This window comes from Melanerpes formicivorus, unplaced genomic scaffold (genome assembly GCF_026170545.1).
Source record: "Melanerpes formicivorus ecotype bairdi unplaced genomic scaffold, bMelFor1.0.p_v2 SCAF_7, whole genome shotgun sequence".
In the NCBI taxonomy this organism is placed as follows: Eukaryota; Metazoa; Chordata; class Aves; order Piciformes; family Picidae; genus Melanerpes; species Melanerpes formicivorus.
In genome coordinates, this window is record NW_027142359.1 from 666830 (window position 1) to 687715 (window position 20886).

The 20886-nt window shown below is 47.7% G+C and overlaps 1 protein-coding gene across 3 annotated transcripts in view; it reads right to left on the bottom strand.

Annotated features, from left to right (window-relative positions):
* The window catches only part of EPS15 (epidermal growth factor receptor pathway substrate 15), a 96312-nt gene that overhangs the window by 64130 nt on the left and 11296 nt on the right, over positions 1-20886 (bottom strand). Inside the window, exon 1 of one of the 3 annotated variants that reach the window (XM_068140579.1) lies at positions 3979-4101. The exons of the other annotated variants lie outside the window; for them this stretch is intronic. Coding sequence (XP_067996680.1) covers positions 3979-4005 — 27 coding nt within the window. The 5' untranslated portion in view covers positions 4006-4101. Of the gene's footprint in view, positions 1-3978; positions 4102-20886 lie in introns of those variants that run through there. 3 annotated transcript variants of the gene reach the window in all.

The following is a 20886-nucleotide window of genomic DNA, read 5'->3' on the forward strand; positions in this document are numbered from 1 at the left end:
TAAGCAAGTTGGCTCCTAACTACTTTAAGGTGACCACCACATTTTTCACAAAAAGTGTTTCATGACATAAGGAAGACAAACACCAGAAGTTACCATCCTGTTCTCCCTACATTTTGATTTATCATTCTGTCCTGAACTGTGAGCTTCCCTCCCCCTCCAGCACACAGAGGCAGTGTTTCAGAATAAGCCACAAGTTCAATTTTCAGGAGCAACAAGAAGCTTTTGAATGTCCTCATCCAACAGCAGCAACTCCCCCACTCTCAACATGCATCTCCCACATCTTCACTTTTCACAGACTCACAGGATGTTAGGGGTGGGAAGGGACCTCTGGAGATCATTGAGTCCAATCCCTCTGCCAGAGCAGGACCATAGAATCCAGCACAAGTTGCACAAGAATGCATCCAGACAGGGCTTGACAGTCTCCGCAGGAGGAGACTCCACAGCCTCCCCAGGCAGCCTGTTTCAGTGCTCTGGGACCCTTACAGGGAAGAAGTTCTTCCTCATGTTGAGGTGGAACCTCCTGTGCTGTAATTTATATCCATTGTCCCTTGTCCTGTTCCAGGGTGCAACTGAGCAGAGCCTGTCCCCTCCCTCTTAACACCCAGCCCTCAGATATTTGTAGACATTGATCAGATCCCTTCTCAGTCTTCCCCCCACCAGACTAAACAGCCCCAGGGCGCTCAGCCTCTCCTCATCAGGCAGTGCTCCAGTCCCTTCAGCATCCTCACAGCCCTCCTTTGGACTCTCTCAACTAGGTCCCTGTCCCTCTTGAACTGGAGAACCCAGAACTGGATGCAATATTCCAGGTGAGGTCTCACCAGGGCAGAGTAGAACCTCCCTGGACCTGCTGGACACACTTTTCTGCTCTTCCTCCCTAAATGACACAGGCCAGGTAAGCAATCATTCTCAGAAGGTGAAACATACAACTTCTCATCTTGGCTATAGCTTAATTTGAGTCTTCTGAAAACAGATGATAATGTGTGAGATAGGAGGGGGTTCCTCCTCACCGTTGGTGCTGCCTTGGTTCCAAACAGCCACAGTTAAACTTTCAGTTGGTAGAAGTTTCCTTAGAGGTCCTTTGTTAAATTGACAGTTATGCTCAGACCATAACCCTTACTGAACAAATGCAAGTGGCAACCAGATGCTGCAGGATGGGTTCAAAATGGGAAGACAGAAGATGCTGCTGATTATTACTGAACTGGGAGGAGGAGGGGGAGATCGTCGCCTTCAGTCTGCAACACTCTTTCAAGCACAGTTGGTGTAATCAGTTTTACTACAGCTGAAGCAAATACAGTCCTGAAGTACTTTTTGATGCTAATTTTATTCTGTTGGTTGATTAGTAAAAGTTCCAAATTATTTAAACAGAGCTTTGATACTCAAATGAAGGATGTGCAGCCCTCTCAGGCACTGCAGCTGCAAAGCCATCTGAAAATACCCTAGTCTCATTTGGAAATACCCTACTTCCTAGCCACCTTAAATGGCAGTCAAAACAAACATGGGGAGGGGAAAAGAAAATGTGACAGTTGTGAGCTTGACTGCAGGTTAACATGCCTTGTACTCTCTGCATGTGGTCTTCCCTCTTGACACCCAGCCCTCAGATATTTATAAGCATTTATTAAATCCCCTCCCTGTCTTCTCTTCTCCAGACTCAAAAGGCCCAGGTCCCTCAGCCTCTCCTCACCAGGCAGTGCTTCATCATCCTCATAGCCCTCCATTAGGCTCTCTCCAGTAGATCCCTGTCCCTCTTGAAATGGGGAGTCCAGAACTTGATGCAATATTCCAGGTGAGGTCTCATTAGGACAGAGTTGAGGGGGAGAAGAAGCTCCCTCGATCTGCTGGCCCTATCTGCATACTTTTTATTGCTGGAGTTAGTAACTGATCTAACTGCAGTCAGTCTCCCTGCCCCCATGTCATTTTCACTTCCTCATACCCATATAAAATTTAGAACACTTAATTTGTTAGGGTTTTTCACAAGCCTGAAATTCCAGAAGTCAGAACCCCCCCCACAAATGGTCAACAGAGAAAGCTTCCTCAATTGAGCCACTGGTGTAAGCCACAGGCACAATGGTTTTAAGGATACTGGTGATTTTTCTGCTTCTGTCAACATTATCACACTTGTATTTAGCTCCCCTTCCATGTGACTAGAAAAAGTAAACAAACTCTACAATGAAAGGATTACAGAGCCCATAAGCAGAGCCTATGTCTTGCTGTAGAACACACCAGAGCAGACACTCCTCTCCCCAGATAAAAAGCCAAAATATCCTATGACTTTAGGCTAACAGAATTAAGGTTGCTGGTGTAGGAAAACACTTTTTTCTCCCCAGTTAAGGAGATGTTTTAAACATTGACCTTTTGTTTGAACATAATGTTGGAAAAGAAACACCGAAAAGGCTAACCTGACTTTTAATATTAAAGCAGGCACTACACTTCATCAACAGAAATCTTCACACCTTTAAAGACATTTGCTTTCTCCACATATTGGAAGCTCATCTTTTCAGTGTCTTGAAAAGCTAGTGACATAAGTAACTGCAAGATGAGAAGCCTTGCTGCCACCTCTGAAAGTTTACTTCTGTACGCTTAAGCCACTCACCCCCATTCGCCTGCTGCAATTTCTGTACCCGTGACAACTGATCGTCACAGCCAAGCATCCCAAAACATAACTCGTGCACCCACAGGCCCACCTCAGGCTTATGTCAGGCAAAAATGTAAATTCCACATGTCACTGCTAAAAGAAACAAACAATCCAACAAAAAGCACCAAATCCTACAGTTTATTAGCGATCAACTCTCCAGGGAATTAAGCGTAGTCCTAACAGCACAGAATAACTTGTATGAAGACATGCTACTACCACGAGGAAAAAAAATGAAAGCAATGAAGGTTTTGTCAAAGGGAGGACACCTGAGCATGAAATGGTGCCAAGATTCTCCAAACCTTAGGACTATCACCCCAAAAGTTGTTCACTACTAGGCACCTGCAGAGGCAGTCTGCAAACACCCCGTCCTTACACCATGGGTCTCTGTCCTGCTCCCCTCTCCAAAAGGATGAAATTACTTCCAAGCACTATCTTCGGAGTCAAGCTTCTGTTAAAACAAGGAATTTAGCTCTCCCTTACAAACTAATCTTGCATACTGCCCATTAACAGGCTGCCACTTGCCTCCAGAGCGCCCGTCCCGGTTCCTCCCCGCGCTGTCACCTGCCGGGCTCCGGGAAGCGGGCAGGGAGCTTGGGCAGGCGGCTGCCCGCTTAGGCACCGGGGCAGAGTTACCCAACCCAGGGGTATCGCGTTTCAAACCCTCAGCGAACACTGCCCTCGCCTCCGACTTGACCACCTGCCTTCTAAATCTACGGGGAGGATTTTCTTGTTCTTTAAACCTGGCGCCCCATGCCTAGAAGACAAAAAGACCAACCGCGATTACAGCCGCCGCAGCCCAGACCTCTGCGGGCTGCCAGGCGCGACCGTGGTGCTGCCCGGCCGCTGAGCCGCTCCCCAGCCACGCTCCGGCGGGCCGGGCTCCCCGCTCCCGCTCCCGGGCAGAGGCAGCTGCAGGCGGGCACGATCTCGCTTACCGCCCCGCGGCACCCCCGGCCGGCGGCTCGGGGCTGAGCTCCAGCCGCCGCTGCCCCTCTCTCCCACAGAGACACCGTGCCCGCACCAGGCGCGCCTCAGCCGCCGCCTGACAGCGCCGGCGGCCGTTAGCGCGGCCGTTAGCGCGGCGGGGCAGGGCTGAGGGGCGGCGGCGGACAGCACACAAAGCCGCGCCGCCCTGGGGCCCCCTAGCAAGCACCCAGCCGCTCCCCAGCGGCGTCGAAGCGCCCCGCCACCCACCCCAGCGCCACGGGACCGGGGCAGCTTCAGGCCCTGCTCCTGTCCGAACCCCGGGAGGCACCAGGCCTCGCAGCACACCGGCGGAGGGAGGCGAGCGGCGGGCAGGGGCGGAGAGCCCCATGCCTGAGCGGGGGGAGGACGCCGGGAGGTACCTGTGTCAGGGAGAGGTGGGCGGCCATGCTGCTTCCATCATGCACCGGCCGGGCCGCAGGAAGGACGCTCCGCGGGCACGGCACTCACGGCCCAACTTCGGCAACTTCCCCAGCCGGCGCCGGCCAAAACCCGGCACCGGATCCACGCCCGCCCGACGGCCGGAGCTGGCGCCTCCTCCGCCCGCTCACGGCAACGGGAGCCGCACGCAAAACCGGGCGCCGGAGCCGGAGCCTGCTCGGGGCAGCTGCAACAAAAACCCGGAGCCGGAGCTCTTGGCCGCCTATGGCAGCTAACAGCCCCACCCCCAGCACCCAGGCTTTCCTTTACCTTTTCTGTTGGCCCAGCTTCTGCTGGAAACGCTTCAAGCATTTTGAAGCGTTACAGTCTCCCAGCTGAGTCATGACACAGGTAGGAGAGGTCCCAAAACAGGAGGTGCATCAGGTCTGGGCTCAGTTGCAACAGAATTGGGCACAGGGCCCAGGAGGAAGCGTGTGAGCCTAGCAGGATGTGCTGACCCAACACATCCTCTCCTGGCTCAGCAGAAGTGAGGGGCAGCCCTGGCCCCTTGTCTCTCTCCACTCAGGAAGCCGGTGTCCTGCTCCCGTCAGGCTGTGCTGGTAGAGCAGCTTGGGGAGCAGTGGGTCTGCTGGGCCCTGAAAGCAGAAGGAACGGGGCACAACCCCCATGACAGGAGAAGCTGTGACATCCAGCAAGTGACAGAGGAGCAAGTTGGAGTGGGAAGCAAACTGCACCTCATTCTCTTAACCTGTGAGAAAGTTGAGTACAACCTGACTGGAAGCTGTATTTGTGGGGCTGCTTATTTTCCTGCTCTCTCCCACATAGGGCTCCAGCTTCACTGAGGCAAACCTCCCTCTGCCGCAGGAGCCAGGGGACAGAAGAGCAGGTGCTGATCTCCTGTACCTGCTCACACCCACACCTTGCCTGTTTCAGCTGCTGCTGTGAGCTGCATCATGCATCATTACCAGGCGTGGAGGGAAAAGAACATTGCCTTTTTTCTTTTTTTTTTTTTAACTTTACCTCAGGAAGAATTAGTATCATAGTATCAGTCAGGGTTGGAAGGGACCACAAGGATCATCGAGTTCCAACCCCCCTGCCATGGGCAGGGACACCCCACACTAGATCACGCTGGCCAGAGCCTCATCCAGCCTGGGCTTAAACACCTCCAGGGACAGGGCCTCAACCACCTCCCTGGACAACCCATTCCAGGGCTTCACCACTCTCATGGTGAAGAACCTCCTCCTCACAGCCAGCCTGAATCTCCCCACTTCCAGCTTCATTCCATTCCCCCTAGTCCTATCACTACCTGAGATCCTGAGAAGTCCTTCCCCAGCCTTCCTGTAGGCCCCCTCCAGATACTGGAAGGCCACAATTAGGTCACCTCAGAGCCTTCTCTTCTGCAGACTGAACAGCCCCAACTCCTTCAGTCTGTCCTCATAGGAGAGGAGCTCCAGCCCTCTGATCATCCTTGTGGCCCTTCTCTGGACACCTTCCAGCACCTCCACATCCCTCTTGTAATAGGGGCTCCAGAACTGGACACAGTACTCCAGGTGGGGTCTCACCAGGGCTGAGCAGAGGGGCACAAATTTAAACTTGAAATGCACAACTGGGGCAGTAAGAGGAAAACACCTAGAATCAGACTTGATCATTGGAAAGGTTTGACAATGTGCTTTGGTTTCCTTCTTTGTTCTTAATTCTCAATCGCTCTTCATTTTTTTCCTGTCCTTTCCAGCTCAGTCTCATGCTCATGCTGATGTTCATGCCCCACCTCTGAATCCTGTCGTTCCTCAGCTGGCTGTCATTTTGAGCTGCTGCTTCTCAGCATTCCCGTGAACATGTGGGATCCCTCCTTCCCACCTGTTCTCTAAAAAGGGTTTTCAGAAGCTCTGCTTCACCAGCCTGTTTCTCAGTTATTGTTTCAGCAAGAAGAAGAAGATATGGAGAATATAAAAAGCAAACAGAATAGATGTAAAACCATTCACTTACTCCCTGCCATACCTCACACTCATTTCCTCCTAAATAAAAACAGCACAGGCTGGGTTGATGTTTTCTTCTTTGATTACAATTGGAATACTATCCCACAGTAATTAACACCTGCAAATTAAACCAGAAGACTGTCAAAAGCACAGCTGTGTCTCCTGGGGACAGCAATATTTGAGGAGGGGTGATGGAGATTCAGAGGGCCCGGGCTCCTCTCAGCTCTGACCTCACATAGGTGTCCTTTGCTCTGTCAGTTTGTTTTCTGTTTCTCTCAGTCTCCTCTTCCCAGGCAAGGAGAACAGCTACAGCTTGGCAGCAGGCTGGTGGCGTCTCAGGAGAGAGGTTACACCCAGGCTGATATCTCCTCACTGCAAACAGAAGGAAAATGGCTGGCTCTGGAGTCAGAGGCTTGATGTGCAGAGCTGTTGTGAGCAGGGTTGTGTAGGGAAGCTGATCCAGCTGCTGTTCCCTTTGCCAGGCATTGCGTCAAGCATTTCCCATCTGGTTCAGGACTAGACCCACAGCTGCAGTGAGGCTACCGAAATAAGGGTGTTTGGTCAAGGAGCACAAGGGACTTGAAGTTACAAGTACTCACCTCTCCCAGCAGAGCCCTTCATGCAGGACAGCCTCACCCAAAAGACAATTAAATGTCCCCACTGAGAAGAATGTTGTGGTCTGGCTGAATGACTGTCACTGAAGGCCTGACCTTCCTGAAGCCTCTGGGTTAGAAAATAAACACAACAAACCCCACCATTTTTCTCCCTCAACCTGCGAAGTGCACAGCAGTCTGCTGATCCAGAGAGAGTTTTCATAGTGATTTGGAGCTCTCCTAAGCAGCAGCAGCAGACTATGAGTTGCACTTGCTGCTTAGGAACTAGCAGGCAGTGACAGGCATGTGTTTACACCCTGAGTATGTATATAGCACATATGCCTCCTCTGAGAGGTGGATGGAGATCCAAAACACAGTCATCATGCATGACCACCCTGTCCAGAGTGCAAGAATCACTGCAAATTAAAATGAGTTCCATTCAATCAATGGCCACATAGATCTTTCCAGTTGCTGACCAAACAGTGTGCCCAGGTGGCCAAGAAAGCCAAAGGCATCCTGGCTGGCATTAGAAATGCTGTGTCCAGTACGAGTAGGGAGGTGATTGTCCCCTTGTATTCAGCTCTGGGGAGGCTACACTGAGTCCAGTTTTGGGCACCTCAATCCAAGAGAGATGTGGAGGTGCTGGAGCCAGTGCAGAGGAGGGCAAGGAAGCTGGGGAAGGGCCTGGAGAATAAATTTGGTGAAGAGCAACTGGAGGAGCTGGGAATGGTTAGTTTGAAAAGGAGGAGGCTGAAGGGAGACCTCATGGCTCTCTACAACTACCTGAAAGGAAGTTGTGGAGAGGCTGGTGCTGGTCTCTTCTCACAGGTAATAGAACAAGAGGGAACAGCCTCAATCTGCAGCAGGGTAGGTTTAGGCTGGACATTAGGAAGAATTTTTTTCCCAGCAAGAGTGGTCAGGCATTGGAATGTGCTGCCCAGGGAGGTGGTGGAGTGACCTGGATGAGTTTAAAGGTGGTTTGGATGTGGTGCTTGGGGCTATGGTTTAGGGGTGAACCTTGTAGAGTAGGGTTCTGGGTTGGCCTTGGTGATCCTGAGGGTCTTTTCCAACCTGCATCTTTCTGGGATTCTGTGATTCTGTGACGTAGAAAGGCCTTACATAAGTCAGAATCAGACATTAACAACCTCTGTGCTTTATAAATCCCTTATGATCGCCAAAGATCTTTGTTAGTGAAGCTAATAACATTTTAATCCTATTCACTGGTCTCCCTGGAAATACCTTCTTAAGTGGCCATCCCTTCCTTCTTTACAGCAGTGTTTACAGGATGGATCAAGACACAGGAAGCCCATTCCTTTTCTCCAAAACAACAGGCATTTAGTGTGACTCGTTCTGCTAGTTGCAGGAAAAGGATCATTACCGTGCAGGAGGCTGACTAGAGGAATGACTCACTCCTGCCCGCTGCATACCTGAGCATGAAATGAGGTACCCAGCTTCTGGGAACTTCAGTGCAAAGCAAATTAGTAGCTCCCAGTACTACACACGCAGAAGGATTGAACCGTTTGGAGTTTTACTGAGCAAAATGAACCACATGCAAGAATAGACAAATCCCAGCACAAAGGAACTCCGGCTCTATGACCAAAGAATGAAATGCAAGGGAAACAGCTCATAGGCAAACACTGTCCTATGTTGCACAGCTTTCAGAAAGCCACGCAACAGCCCTGCTCCTGATACACAGCAGCATCTTCCCACACTTAGATCACAGTATCACAGTACATCAGAGGTTGGAAGGGACCTCAGCCATCATCAAGTCCAACCCTCTGCCAAAAGCAGGATCACCCAGGGTAGTCTGCAGAGGAATGCATCCAGGTGGGGCTGGAAAGTATCCAGAGAAGGAGACTCCACAACCTCTCTGGGCAGCCTGCTCCAGGGCTCTGTCACCCTCACTGTAAAGAAGTTTCTCCTCACGTTGAGATGGAACCTTCTGTGTTCAACTCGGTATCTATTGTTCCTTGTGTTATTACTGCACACCACCAAAAGGAGCTTGGCCCCATCCACCTGACACACACCCTTCAGATATTGATAGACATCGATCAGATCCCCTCAGTCTTCTCTTCTCCAGACTAAACAGCCCCAGGGCTCTCAGTCTCTCTTCATAGGGGAGATGCTCAAGCCCCCTAATCATCCTCATGGCTCTCCATGGGACTCTCTCCAGCAGGTCTCTGTCTCTCTTGAATTGGGGAGCCCAAAACTGGACACAGTATTGCAGGTGAGGGCTGACCAGGGCAGAGCAGAGGGGGAGAAGAACCTCCCCAGACCTGCTGGACACACTTTTCCTGATACACCCCAGGATACCATCGGCTCTCTTGGCCATAAGGGCATATTGCTGTCCCATGCAGAACTTGCTGCCCAGCAGCACTCCAAGGTCTTTCTCCATGGAGCTGCTTTCCAACAGGGCAGCCCCTAAGCTGTCCTGGTGCCTGCTGTTATTCCTTCCCAGATGCAGGACCCTGCACTTGTCCTTATTGAACTTCATGACGTGATGGAGACGAGGAAGATCACCGTACAAACTTTGATGACATTTTGGACTGCAGGTACCTTTTATCAGAAATCTCAGAGTACTTTCCAGGTGTGGTGGGTTGACATTTCCTCCCCCAACATTAAATTTGCCAGACCAGCTCAGTTGGAAGTAAATGAAAGCTGTATTTACAAGCAAAACTACAATCTGCAATGGGATGCAATGAATATGTACAAATATACAATATTTACAGATATTTACAATTAATAAGCAACACAAGAACCCCTGTGACCAAGGACTAGGGGAAGCTATTAGCTTCTCCCTCCCTGCCTCCCCCTTATTCCCCTGTACAGAAGGGACAGAAGCAGTGAAGTTAATACCAGTCACAACAAAAGCAGTGCATCGAAGGTCAATCAGAGCACCAAGTTAGTATCTGCCAGCCCGAGAAAGTGGGAAGTAACTCTCCAAAGGGATTGTTTAGAACTATCTTTATTTTCCTCTTTACACCCAATAGTGATTTATTTGCATTTTAACATTTTCTGTTCAAGATCTGTAAGGAAAAAAAAAAATTAAAGGCATAGCCTGAAACCACCACACCAGGACTACTGCCACAAGTTGGTTTAGGAAGTGCCTGCTGTGGGCATGTTCTTAACTAGAAACACACCCTGGGTTATGCTTTGTGTGCTCTGTTATGAAGCTGCAGGTTTTCTAGACATGGGGTTACTGATAGGCTGGCATGTTCTAAGGCCACAAGAGACCATTATGATAATCTAGCCTGACCTTCTTCAGCAGATCTTCCACAGAGATCTGGTAACTTTGTGCATCACGCCTGCAGTGTGCAAGTTCTACAGTGTAGCTCCTAGGAGGATGTCCAGTACTAGAATATGTGCATTGATCATTATGAAACTGCAGACTTTCAAACTTACAGCTGCCTTAAAAGTGTCTTAAAGTGGGTTGTTGGATGATTCTTCCCCTTTACTTTGCTCTGGCAAGACCCCACCTTGACTACTATGTCCAGTTCTGGTGTCCCCATCACATTACAAGTACATGGAACTGTTGGAGCAAATACAGAGGAAGGCCATGAGGATGATCCAAAGGCTAGAGCAACTCTGCTGTGAGCATAGGCTGAGGGAGCTGGGGTTGTTCAGCCTGGAGAAGAGAAGACTCCAGGGGAACCTTAGAGCTGCCTTCCAGTACCCAAAGGGATCCTGCAGGAAGGCTGGAGGGGAACTTTTCATGAGAGTGTCTAGAGACAGGACAAAGGGGAATGATTTGAAGCTGAGAGAGTAGGTTTAGACTGGCTCTTAGGAAGAAATTCTTCAGTACAAGGGTGGTGAGACTCTGGAATAGGTTCCCCAGGGAGGTCGTGGATGCCTCCTCCCTGGTGGTGTTCAAGGCCAAGCTGGATGAGGCCTTGAGCAGCTGAGTCTAGTTGAGAGGTGTCCTTGCCCGTGGTGTGGAGGTTGGGGCAGATGATCTCTAATGTCCTTTACAACCTAAGGCATTCTAGGATTCTGTGATCAAATTTAAACAAAACTGTAGCAGTATTAAGGAAGCACAAACTAGGCTATCAAAGGTATCTTTGCATCGTTCTTAATATGAATGATTTCTGGTTTGGACTTGATGATCTTTGAGGTCTCTTCCAACCTTGGTGATTCTGTGATTCTGTGTGATTCTGTGAATACATGTGAATTTAATTTCTTCACCTGGCAGTCTTGTGTCACACAGAAACAGAGTACAGCATGAAATAATTGTCCCTCTTTGTTTTTTTTAAGATGATGTCATTGGCAGTGCAAACATTCACAATCCCAAAGGGCAAAACCAATGTTGAACTGTAACAATCAGAAAGGGCAATCGTGGACTTCTATTAAGAGATTGGAATGCTGCAGCTGACAATAACCTGAATAAGGCTCAAGTGAACCTCTTCAAAACACTTAGGCTAGATGGAAGAGTTGGCAAATTAAAAATGCAGCACTACAGACCCACTTAAAAACATATACAATTATCTTTTCAGTAGGACTGCAAGCATATTTTCTCCAACTAATTTGTGTGAGCCAATTGCACGGGGCTAAACCTCATGCCCCAAAAGAATGAGAGAAAATGTAGGTATGGACAAGAACTAACCCTGACCTCTTTATAAGCTAGATGGATGACACAGAGCAGTGACATTTTGCACATAGGATTTAATTTTTAATTCAAGATCATATCTGAAACCCAGAGAACTCTTCAGAAGACACTAATGTGACATGATGGCCAGATAATAGAGCAGTAGATTTAGCTGTTCCTTGGTGCATCTTAATGTATGCTCTGACAGAAATAGAGCAAGTGATACCACTGCTGAAGAAGCAACAATCTTCATTATAAATTAAACACATCAATACTGTAATGTGTATTGCATACACATTGGAGAGCAGTGAAGGGGAAAAGGACCTGGGGGTCCTAGTGGATGGGAGGTTGACCATGAGCCAGCAATGTGCTCTGGTGGCCAAGAAGGCCAATGCCATCCTGGGGTGTATTAGAAGGGCTGTGGTTAGTAGGTCAAGACAGGTTCTCCTCCCCCTCTACTCTGCACTGGTGAGGCCTCATCTGGAATATTGTGTCCAGCTCTGGACCTCTCAGTTTAAGAAGGACTTTAGGGAACAGTGAAGGCATGAGCTAGGAGTCTTAACAATAGTGGAAAAGCAATCATATTTGGAAGGGTGTCCATTCTTTTGCTCCCAGAGTAGTCAAGGACAGAGGTGATTTGACCATGTTAGTTAACTGTGATTAAGCCACATTTTAAAAGGTTGTGGCAGTTTAGGCTGGGTGCCTCCTGTTACTGCCACATAAGTTACACCTCCAGTGTCCTGAGTGTCCAACCCAGTAGGTGGACACAGGAAACAGCCTATTTCATACCCATAAATCCTGTGCCCTATAAATCCATCTGCAAAGTCCTTCTCTTCCTCTTTCTTCTCTCTCTGCTCCCATGGGAGATGCTCCCTATCAGGTAACAGTGGGGGAGTATCTCAAGGCCTCTTAGGTCCAGGAGGAGAAGGGGTGGGGGTAAGCGGTGGGGGAGTCTCAGACCTGGCCAGCCTGAGACTAGCCTAGCAGTAGGGGAGAAGAAAGAGCCCTGGGGGTTTTGGGTATACCCTCAGATGGGGAGAAGGGAAGTGTTGGAAGGCCTTTGGGTGTGCTGTAAGGGACTCTGTAGGCTTTGGGATTCTTTGCCACTATACTTTGCAATTGCTTTACCATTGAAACTTTCCTTCACTTTGCAATCCATTTGTGAGTTCATTCTTTTGCCCCTTTCAGGGGCAACAGAGGATCTGTCTGGCTTCAAACTAGGACAAGGGTGCCGGTTAAAACAGATGTTTTGGTACCTTTGTTGCTGTGGAGAAAGATCACAAATGACTGACCAATACAATGAGCACAGCATTGCTTGCCTACATCTGTATGCATCCTGCATGCTGTAAGGGAGGCTGCAGGTTGAGCTTTGGGAAAGCTATCAGACACCATATTGCAGCATTCTTTCTTCAGGAAGAAGGAATTTGGTGTGAGTCTGTAGGAATCTCTACACATTCTCATTCTGCTGCACTTCCCTGTCTCACAACCACAATCCTGCTCTAAGTCCACAAATGAGAAACCACCATGTGGGATCATTTTTGATTTACAGCTCTGTAGCAGGGCAAGGAATCCATTCTGTTACTCAGCCAACTATTGCACAGCACTGGCTGCCAAAATGTTTCTTTAAGTGCAAAACATAAAATCCCACTGGTGTCAACATGTAAGACTGAGGAATGTTGCTTCAAAACCTCTCTTTGTCTTCTGGACTCCTGAATTATTGATGTGTAATTAAATATTTTCATTCTCCTAAATCAGTTTGGTACTACCAGTGACAGCAACTTGACTGATGAGATAGCACCAAAGATGTTTTCCTTCATGACAAATCTTTTAAACAATAAATATCACTGCTGAATATCACAGACTGAACATTACTTCACTGCAGAGAATTGTTCACAACTGATGGCTGATGAAGTTGCCAAACCACTGCCCATCTTTGGACAGACTGAGGGAAGGACATGGACATGATGGAACAGGTCCAGAGTAAGGCCATGAGAGTGATCAGGGGCTTGGAGCACCTCTGCTGCAAGGACAGGCTGAGGGAGCTGGGGGTGTTCAGCCTGGAGAGGAGGAGGCTCTGGGGAGACCTACTAACAGCCATCCAGTACCTGAAGGAAGCTTATAATAAGGGTGGGGAGAGGCTGTTTACAAAGGCCTTCAGTGACAGGATGAGGGACAATGGCTTCAGACTAGAGCACAGCAGATTTCGATTGAATGTGAGGAACAGGTTCTTTACTATGAGGGTGGTGGAACACTGCAACAGGTTGCCCAGGGAGGTGGTTGAGGCCCCATCCCTGGAGATATTCAAAGTGAGGCTCAACAGGGCTCTGGGCAACCTGATCTAGATGGGGATGTCCCTGCTGACTGCAGAGGGGGTTGGACTGGATGACCTATGTGGGTCCCTTCCAACACAGACCATTCTATGATTCTATGATGTTCTTGTTTGGTTGCACATACAATGCACAGGAAACATGAAGCACCCTAAAAGATGACCAAATTATTTGCTCAGTGGCTGATTTGGTTTCTGGTTTGCCTTTTTTTTCTTAAGATGAAGTTGCAGAAGTAATGCAGCAATGATTCAGCCTTGATGGAACTGTTTAAGGCATGTGTGTGACGGATGCCAAAGAGCACTAATTGAATTTGAATTCCATCAGCTGGTAAGGACTTGCTTACCCCTGTGTCACCTTCTGTTTCTTTCCCATTCTCTGTAATAAAAGACATTTCATCAGTTTAACCTGTTGTGTTAAACAAAAGCCTGGTGAGCATTCAGAGAAAAAAGTTTCTCTAACTGAGTTTCAGCAGCAATTGAAGCAGCCATGGAAAACGCTTCCAGGGTAATAACCACTGTGACCGTGAAAACTACATCATGGATTTCAGCAGTTGCAGAACAGCTTTTCAGTGAAGCTGGCTCAGTTTACAAATAAAAAGACATTGAAATACATTCTGGCCTTAAAAATGCACCCCAGAATCTGAAAGACAAACTGAGTTAACTCCCACTGTTATTCATAACACAAATTTAAGTCAGATGCATAACAGCCAAGAAGCAATTGGAGAATGTATCACTCTGTTTATAGGCAAATATCCATATCAGATTAGCAAAATCACTGATGATGATGATGCACAAATAGCAACCCAGCCACATCTTTTGAGATTCCCATATCACTTTATATAAACACAAGATAAATAGATAGGATTTCTAGAAAGGACATAGAATCATAGAATGGTCTCGGTTGGGAGGTACCTCCAAAGCTCATCCAGTCCTACCCCCTCTGCAGTCAGCAGGGACATCCCCAACCAGATCAAAGTTGCCCAGAGCTCTGTCCAGCCTCACCTTGAATATCTCCAGGGATGGGGCCTCAGCCACCTCCCTGGGCAACCTGTTGCAGTGTTCCAACACCCTCGTAGTAAAGAATCTGTTCCTAATATAGAATCATAGAATCAATAAGGTGGGAAAAGACCTCAAAGATCATCAAGTCCAACCTGTCACCCAACACCTCATGACTACAGCCACAGCCAATCCCCTCTTGAACACCTCTAGGGATGGTGACTCCACCACCTCCCTGGGCAGCACATTCCAATGGCTCATTTTTCATTACAGCTATTTGTTCGCCTTTCATCCTGCCTAGAAGGAGCAAGTCAAGAAAATTCTACTCTGTTTTATCTCCTTGATACAATTCTTGACACAAGACAGGAACCACACTTAGGAAAGTGCTGTTAGTTTGAAGCCATTGCCCCTCGTCCTGTCACTGCAGGCCTTTGTAAACAGTCTCTCTCCATCCTTCTTGTAGCCCCCTTCAGGTACTGGAAGGCTGCTATTAGGTCTCCCTGGAGCCTAAATAAAATCCACTGAGGTCCAAAGGAGGAAAGTACTGAGGGGCTAGGTCTAAGACAAAAGAAACAGCCACATGAGCTAGATCAGATCAGATAGCTAGAGGAGTTTTGCAGAAACAGAGGATGTGTTCTCCTGAAAAGAATCTCTGTGATTCAAAAAGCATTCAAATTACATCCCAAACTGAACCATGGTTGTCAGTCTCTTCCTGTTTACTGAGGAGGTATCATTTGGTTTAGTTCAAATCAAGTTAACTTTAGTGCTTTTACTTGGAGGAATTTTTGTTGAAAAATTAATTAATGAATTTCAGTCTCCTTTCCTCGCGATAGCATTAGATGATGGTAAAGTCCATATCCACAGATGAGCATGAGGGGAAAATATGCTTCAAAATCATCAGCAGAACCATATAGTTAACAGTAAAATGAATACAAAGATGAGTTACTTAGTTTAACAGAATCACAGAATCAACCAGGTTGGAAAACACCTCAGAGATCATCGAGTCCAACCTATTACCTAACACCTCCTGATAACTAAACCATGGCTTCAAGTATCACAGTATCACCAAGGTTGGAAGAGACCTCAAAGGTCATCAAGTCCAACCTGTCACCACAGACCTCATGACTAAACCATGGCACCAAGTGCCACGTCCAGTCCCCTCTCAAACACCTCCAGGGACGGCGACTTCACCACCTCCCTGGGCAGCCCATTCCAATGGCTAACAACTCTCTGAAGAACTTTTTCCTCATCTTGAGCCTAAACTTCCCCTGATGCAGTTTGAGACTGTGTCCTCTTGTTCTGGTGCTGGTTGCCTGGGAGAAGAGATCAGCCCCCACCTGGCTACAACCTCCCTTCAGGTAGTTGTAGAGAGCAATAAGGTCCCAGCTTCCTCAGTCTCTCCTCACAGGGCTGTGCTCCAGACCTCTCCCCAGCCTCGTTGCCCTTCTCTGGACACATTCAAGTATCTCAATGTCCTTCTTAAATTAAGGAGCTCAGAACTGGAATTTAAGTACAATTCTCCAAAGTAGGAAATAAATCTAAGGCTAAAAATGAGCTGTCAGTTTCCTACTTGGGAGCACAGCACAAATCCATTAGCTAGGTGGCACAGACCTACAAACCATGCAGACACCTGGTAGAGATGAAGGTGGCTGTGTTTATAAATACATGCATCTGCTCTTTACTCTTGCTTTTTTTCCCTAAAATGATTTTTGCAGTTGGCATTCTCAGGTATGCAAGATGTCTGTTTGCTCTAAACAGACATCTAGAGGCCTGGATGAGATCACAAAGTTTATTGTACTCAAATAAAGGTCAACATAGTGTCTAGTTCTGGTAAATTCAAATCCTTCCTTTGCTTCAGCACATGGTAGCAGTGATGGTAACGTTGGGTTGGCAGTTGGACTTGATGATCTTAGAGGTCTTTTACAACCTCAATGATTCTATGCATCCTGGGCTGCATCCAAAGCAGCATTGCTGGCGGGTCCAGAGAGGTGATTCTGCCACTCTGCTCTGCTCTGGTGAGACCTCACCTGCAGTACTGTGGCCAGATCTGGAGCCTGCAAGATAGGAAGGACATGGACCTGATGGAGCAGGTCCAGAGGAGGGCCACAAAAATGATCAGGGGATTGGAGCATTTCTGGTATGAGGACAGGCTGAGAGTGTTCAGCATGGAGAAGAGAGGCTGCCAGGAGACCTAACAGTAGCCTGCCAGTACCTGAAGGGGGCTACAGGAAGGATGAAGAGAGACTGGAGAGAGATGGGGGTTGGACTGGATGACCTTTGGAGGTCCCTTCCAACCCAGACCATTCTATAATTCTATGGCTCTGTGATATGGAGTTCCTACAATCCCAACTTCAAAACCTAGAGTTATCCTCCATACAGGATCGAGGCTTGCATTTACAAAACAAGTTAAAAGATGAAGTCACCAATATTGTCACACAGACACAGGCTTTGAAAAGCCTGAGTGTGACATACCTGTCTTTTGCAAAACTAAAGCACAGGAAACAAAGCTGACTGTGATGGTTTCAATCAGAACCGAAGGGGTCAAACTGAACCAGTGGGTTAACCTGCCTACATCCCCAACACTGAAGTGAAGGGAAAGTAACACAAAAAAACCTTGGGATAGAGACCAAAAAAAAAGAGAAAAAGTGAGAGAAGAATAGAGTTTACTGATCAAAAATCAGATCAACATGGTAAAAAATACATCATTCCCTTAGTCTATGTGCAGAAGAAGCACAGCACAAAGCAGCAGCAAGTGAGCCAAAAGCCCAAGCCAGGAAAGTGCTCCCCCATCCCTCCTTGTCCCCCTGCCATCCTGTGACAGTTTTAGGCTATGCCTTTAAGAAGGACAGCTACTGGAACACTTAGCTGAATGTTTTGGTGTGAAAAGGAAAAACAAAAGATAGTTCTAAAGGAATTTCATTGGTAGATCAGCAGGAATGCAACTTCAAGTGTTAGTTCAGTTTGCGTCTCAGTCTGTTTCTGCCTGCCTGGGCAGCTGCTGTCGTTCTGAGTTTGGTGTTGACCTTCAGCTAACGAGAGAAGAGACTAATTCTTTTTCTTCCCTTAGCATACGCTTTGAACTAACAGAATTTCCCCCTTCACAATTACTTTTCTCCCTCTAACCCTTTTTGGGAAAAAAGGGAGAAAGGGGGGTAAAGGGGGGTTTGGGGGAGACCCTCCTCCAGCGAGGAGGGGCAGGTTTTCTGTGTTACGTTCCCAGCAGCAAGGACAACACCCAAAAAACCTGGAACCCAGCAGCAGCAAGTGGAACAGGAAGCCTCCTGTGTTGCAATCTGAGCTTCAAGCCCCATAATACTTTGCTCCAGTCAGCAGTTTCACTTTTGAAGCTGGCATGCCCGCAGCATGGCACGGGTAACAGCAGCAGGTTCAACTCACTGAGCTGCATGGCATCTCAGAAAGAGGAGTTACTAATTAAAAGAATGAGACATCAGACCTGGAGGAGGCAGGGAGTGGAGTCTGGGTTTGGGTTTTTAACTGTATTCATCAGGTACATTTGACAGCAAATTGGAGCCCATCCGACAGCCAGGCTTTTTTTTGCTCTTGGGAGCTCAAAAGGGGAAAGGTATCACAAAAATTGCTTCAGGAAACAGATCAGGAAACTGTTGACTGAAGTCTCTGATAGAAGCATAGAAGCTTGGAGAGCTTCCTTGTGTTACTAAATCATTTAATAGGTATGTTTCCAGTCAGCTGACTGGGAATCACTGTATTTTTAAGGTAGTTTCTGTCTCAACAAATATGGTAGAGGCAGGACAGGAAGGCTGGCCTAGTAACAACTGGCACAGACAAAAGCCAGCCAGATGGTGCTGGTCTAAAAGAGCTCTCTTGTCCACAATGGAGCATCTACATCCTTGGTGGATTCTAAAATGAGCAGCCCTGTGGAGAAGGACCTGGGAGTCCTGGTGGACAACAAGTGCTGCATGGGACAGCAATGTGCCAGTAGGATCCTGGGGTGCATTAAGAGGAGTGTGTCCAGCAGATCAAGGGAGGTTCTCCTCCCCATCTACTCTGCCCTGGTGAGACTTCACCTGGAATATTGCATCCAGTTCTGGGCTCCCCGGTTCAAGAGGGACAGGGATCTGCATAAGAGAACCCAATGGAGGGTTAAGAGGAGTCCAAGGGAGGGCTACAAGGATGATGAAGGGACTGGAGCACTGCCTGATGAGGAGAGGCTGAGAGTCCTGGGGCTGTTCAGTCTGGAGAGGAGAAGACTGAGAGGGGATTTAATAAATGTTTATAAATGCTTGAGGGCTAGGGGGCAAGAGGGAGAGGACAAGCTCTGCTCAGTTGCACCCGGTGATAGGACAAGGGACAATGGATATAAACCACAGCACACGAGGTTCCACCTCAACATGAGGAGAAACTTCTTTCCTGTAAGGGTCCCAGAGCACTGGAACAGGCTGCCCAGAGAGGTTGTGGAGTCTCCTTCTCTGGAGACATTCAAGACCCATCTGGATGCATTCCTGTGTGACCTGTGCTGGATTCTATGGTCCTGCTCTGGCAGGGAGATTGGACTCGATGATCACCAAAGGTCCCTTCCAACCCCTAACATCCTGTGATCCTGTGTGATCCTGTGTGAATCTCTCCTTACCCCCTTTACCACTTTTATACATCTGTCTTTTCCACCTGTCTGCAGCTCTATCTCCTGCCCTATTCTGCTAAGGAGATTCAAAAAGTCAGAATGCTCATGAGACTTTTTCTTTAGCTTTCAGTTACCTCAGTTTTGTACCACTGCTGAAGTCATGTTCATCGATTACTCTATCTCTTTTGGGATTGCTAATTTTAAAAGTAATAGAACTTCATACTTGAGTAAGCAATGTAATATAAAGAGCTAAGCAATGTAATATGAAGAGCTATTTTTGTGGAGATGAAATGTATTAGAAAACAGTAAAATTCCTAAAGTTTTACATGTGCAAATTGAGCATATATAATTATTTCATGAACTGTGTGTGTGCTTCCTCAGGCAGAGAGAAATACTTCCAAGTACCTCACTCAGCCTAATGTTGCAATTTGAGTCTTCATGCACATTGAGTAAGATCTGCCCAAACAATAGAACAGGTCTACATGTAGTCAATGCAGTTTCCAGTTTATTATAAACTGTATTAGTTAAGTCTGATTCTCAACACTAGAGGACTCAGCCTTTGCTGATGATGCAAACAATCTGGGGGCTTGGCTAATGTGAAAGCCTACAAAAAGGAAATACAATAATCTAGAATCTATGACAGAATTACATTTAGCCCACAAATCTCCCAGCTGGTTCTAGATTTACCACTACTTTCATCACTGCATTATGTGAGCCCAGTTCCCTTCCCTTGTAGGCTGCTGCACAACTGCAACAGAAGTCCAGAGTTTCACTTTACTCCATGAGGAGAATCATAGAATTGTTAGGGTTGGAAGAGACCTCAAGGATCATCTAGTTCCAACCCCCCTGCCATGGGCAGGGACACTTCACACTACATCAGGCTGCTCACAGCCACATCCAGCCTGGCCTTAAAAACCTCCAGGGATGAGGCTTCCACCACCTCCCTGGGCAACCTGCTCCAGTGTCTCACCACCCTCTCATGGGGAAGAACTTCTTCCTAACATCCAATCTCAATCTACCCATTTCTATTTTTGCTCCATTCCCCCTCAGTCATATCACTACCTGAAACCCTAAAAAGTCCCTCTCCAGATTTTTTGTAGGCCCCCTTCCCATACTGGAAGGCCACAATAAGGTCTCCTTGGAGCCTTCTCTTCTCCAGACTGAACAACCCCAACTCTCTCAGTCTGTCTCCATAGGTGAGGAGCTCCAGCCCTCTGATCATCCTTGTGGCCCTTCTCTGGACAGATTCCAGCACATCCAGATCCTTCTTGTAAAAGGGGCTCCAGAACTGGATGCAGTACTCCAGGTGGGGTCTCACCAGAGTGGAGTAGAGGGGGAGAATCACCTCCCTCACCCTGCTGGCTATGAAGATGCTCTTCTGTCAGTATCTACTGATTGTAAAGAAATCTCTTCCATCTCCAGCCAACATGTTATTCCACAGCTTCAACAGATCTGCACAACACTGGTGAGAGGAAAGTAAAGGTCTTGCTCTGAAAACCAGATGAGGAAATGCCTAAAACTGCGAGCTGACTGAAAGAGTAAAAGGAATTGAGTCAGCATTCTGGAGAAAGGAAGGAACAGGGAGGGGTGGAACAAGAAGTATATTCTTCCAAATAGAAGTATGTTCAAAGCAGATAACGTATGGGAAAGATAAGTGCTACTAGCAAGCCATAAATATCATCAAATTGATCTAATGCACCATTAAAGTTTGTGGATCAAACCCTGGTTCCTGGCCAAAATGTACCTGCTCACCAAAGGCTCTCAGAGAACTGGTTACAGTTTTCTGATTCACTGCCCAGCTCATCTCTAGCAATGT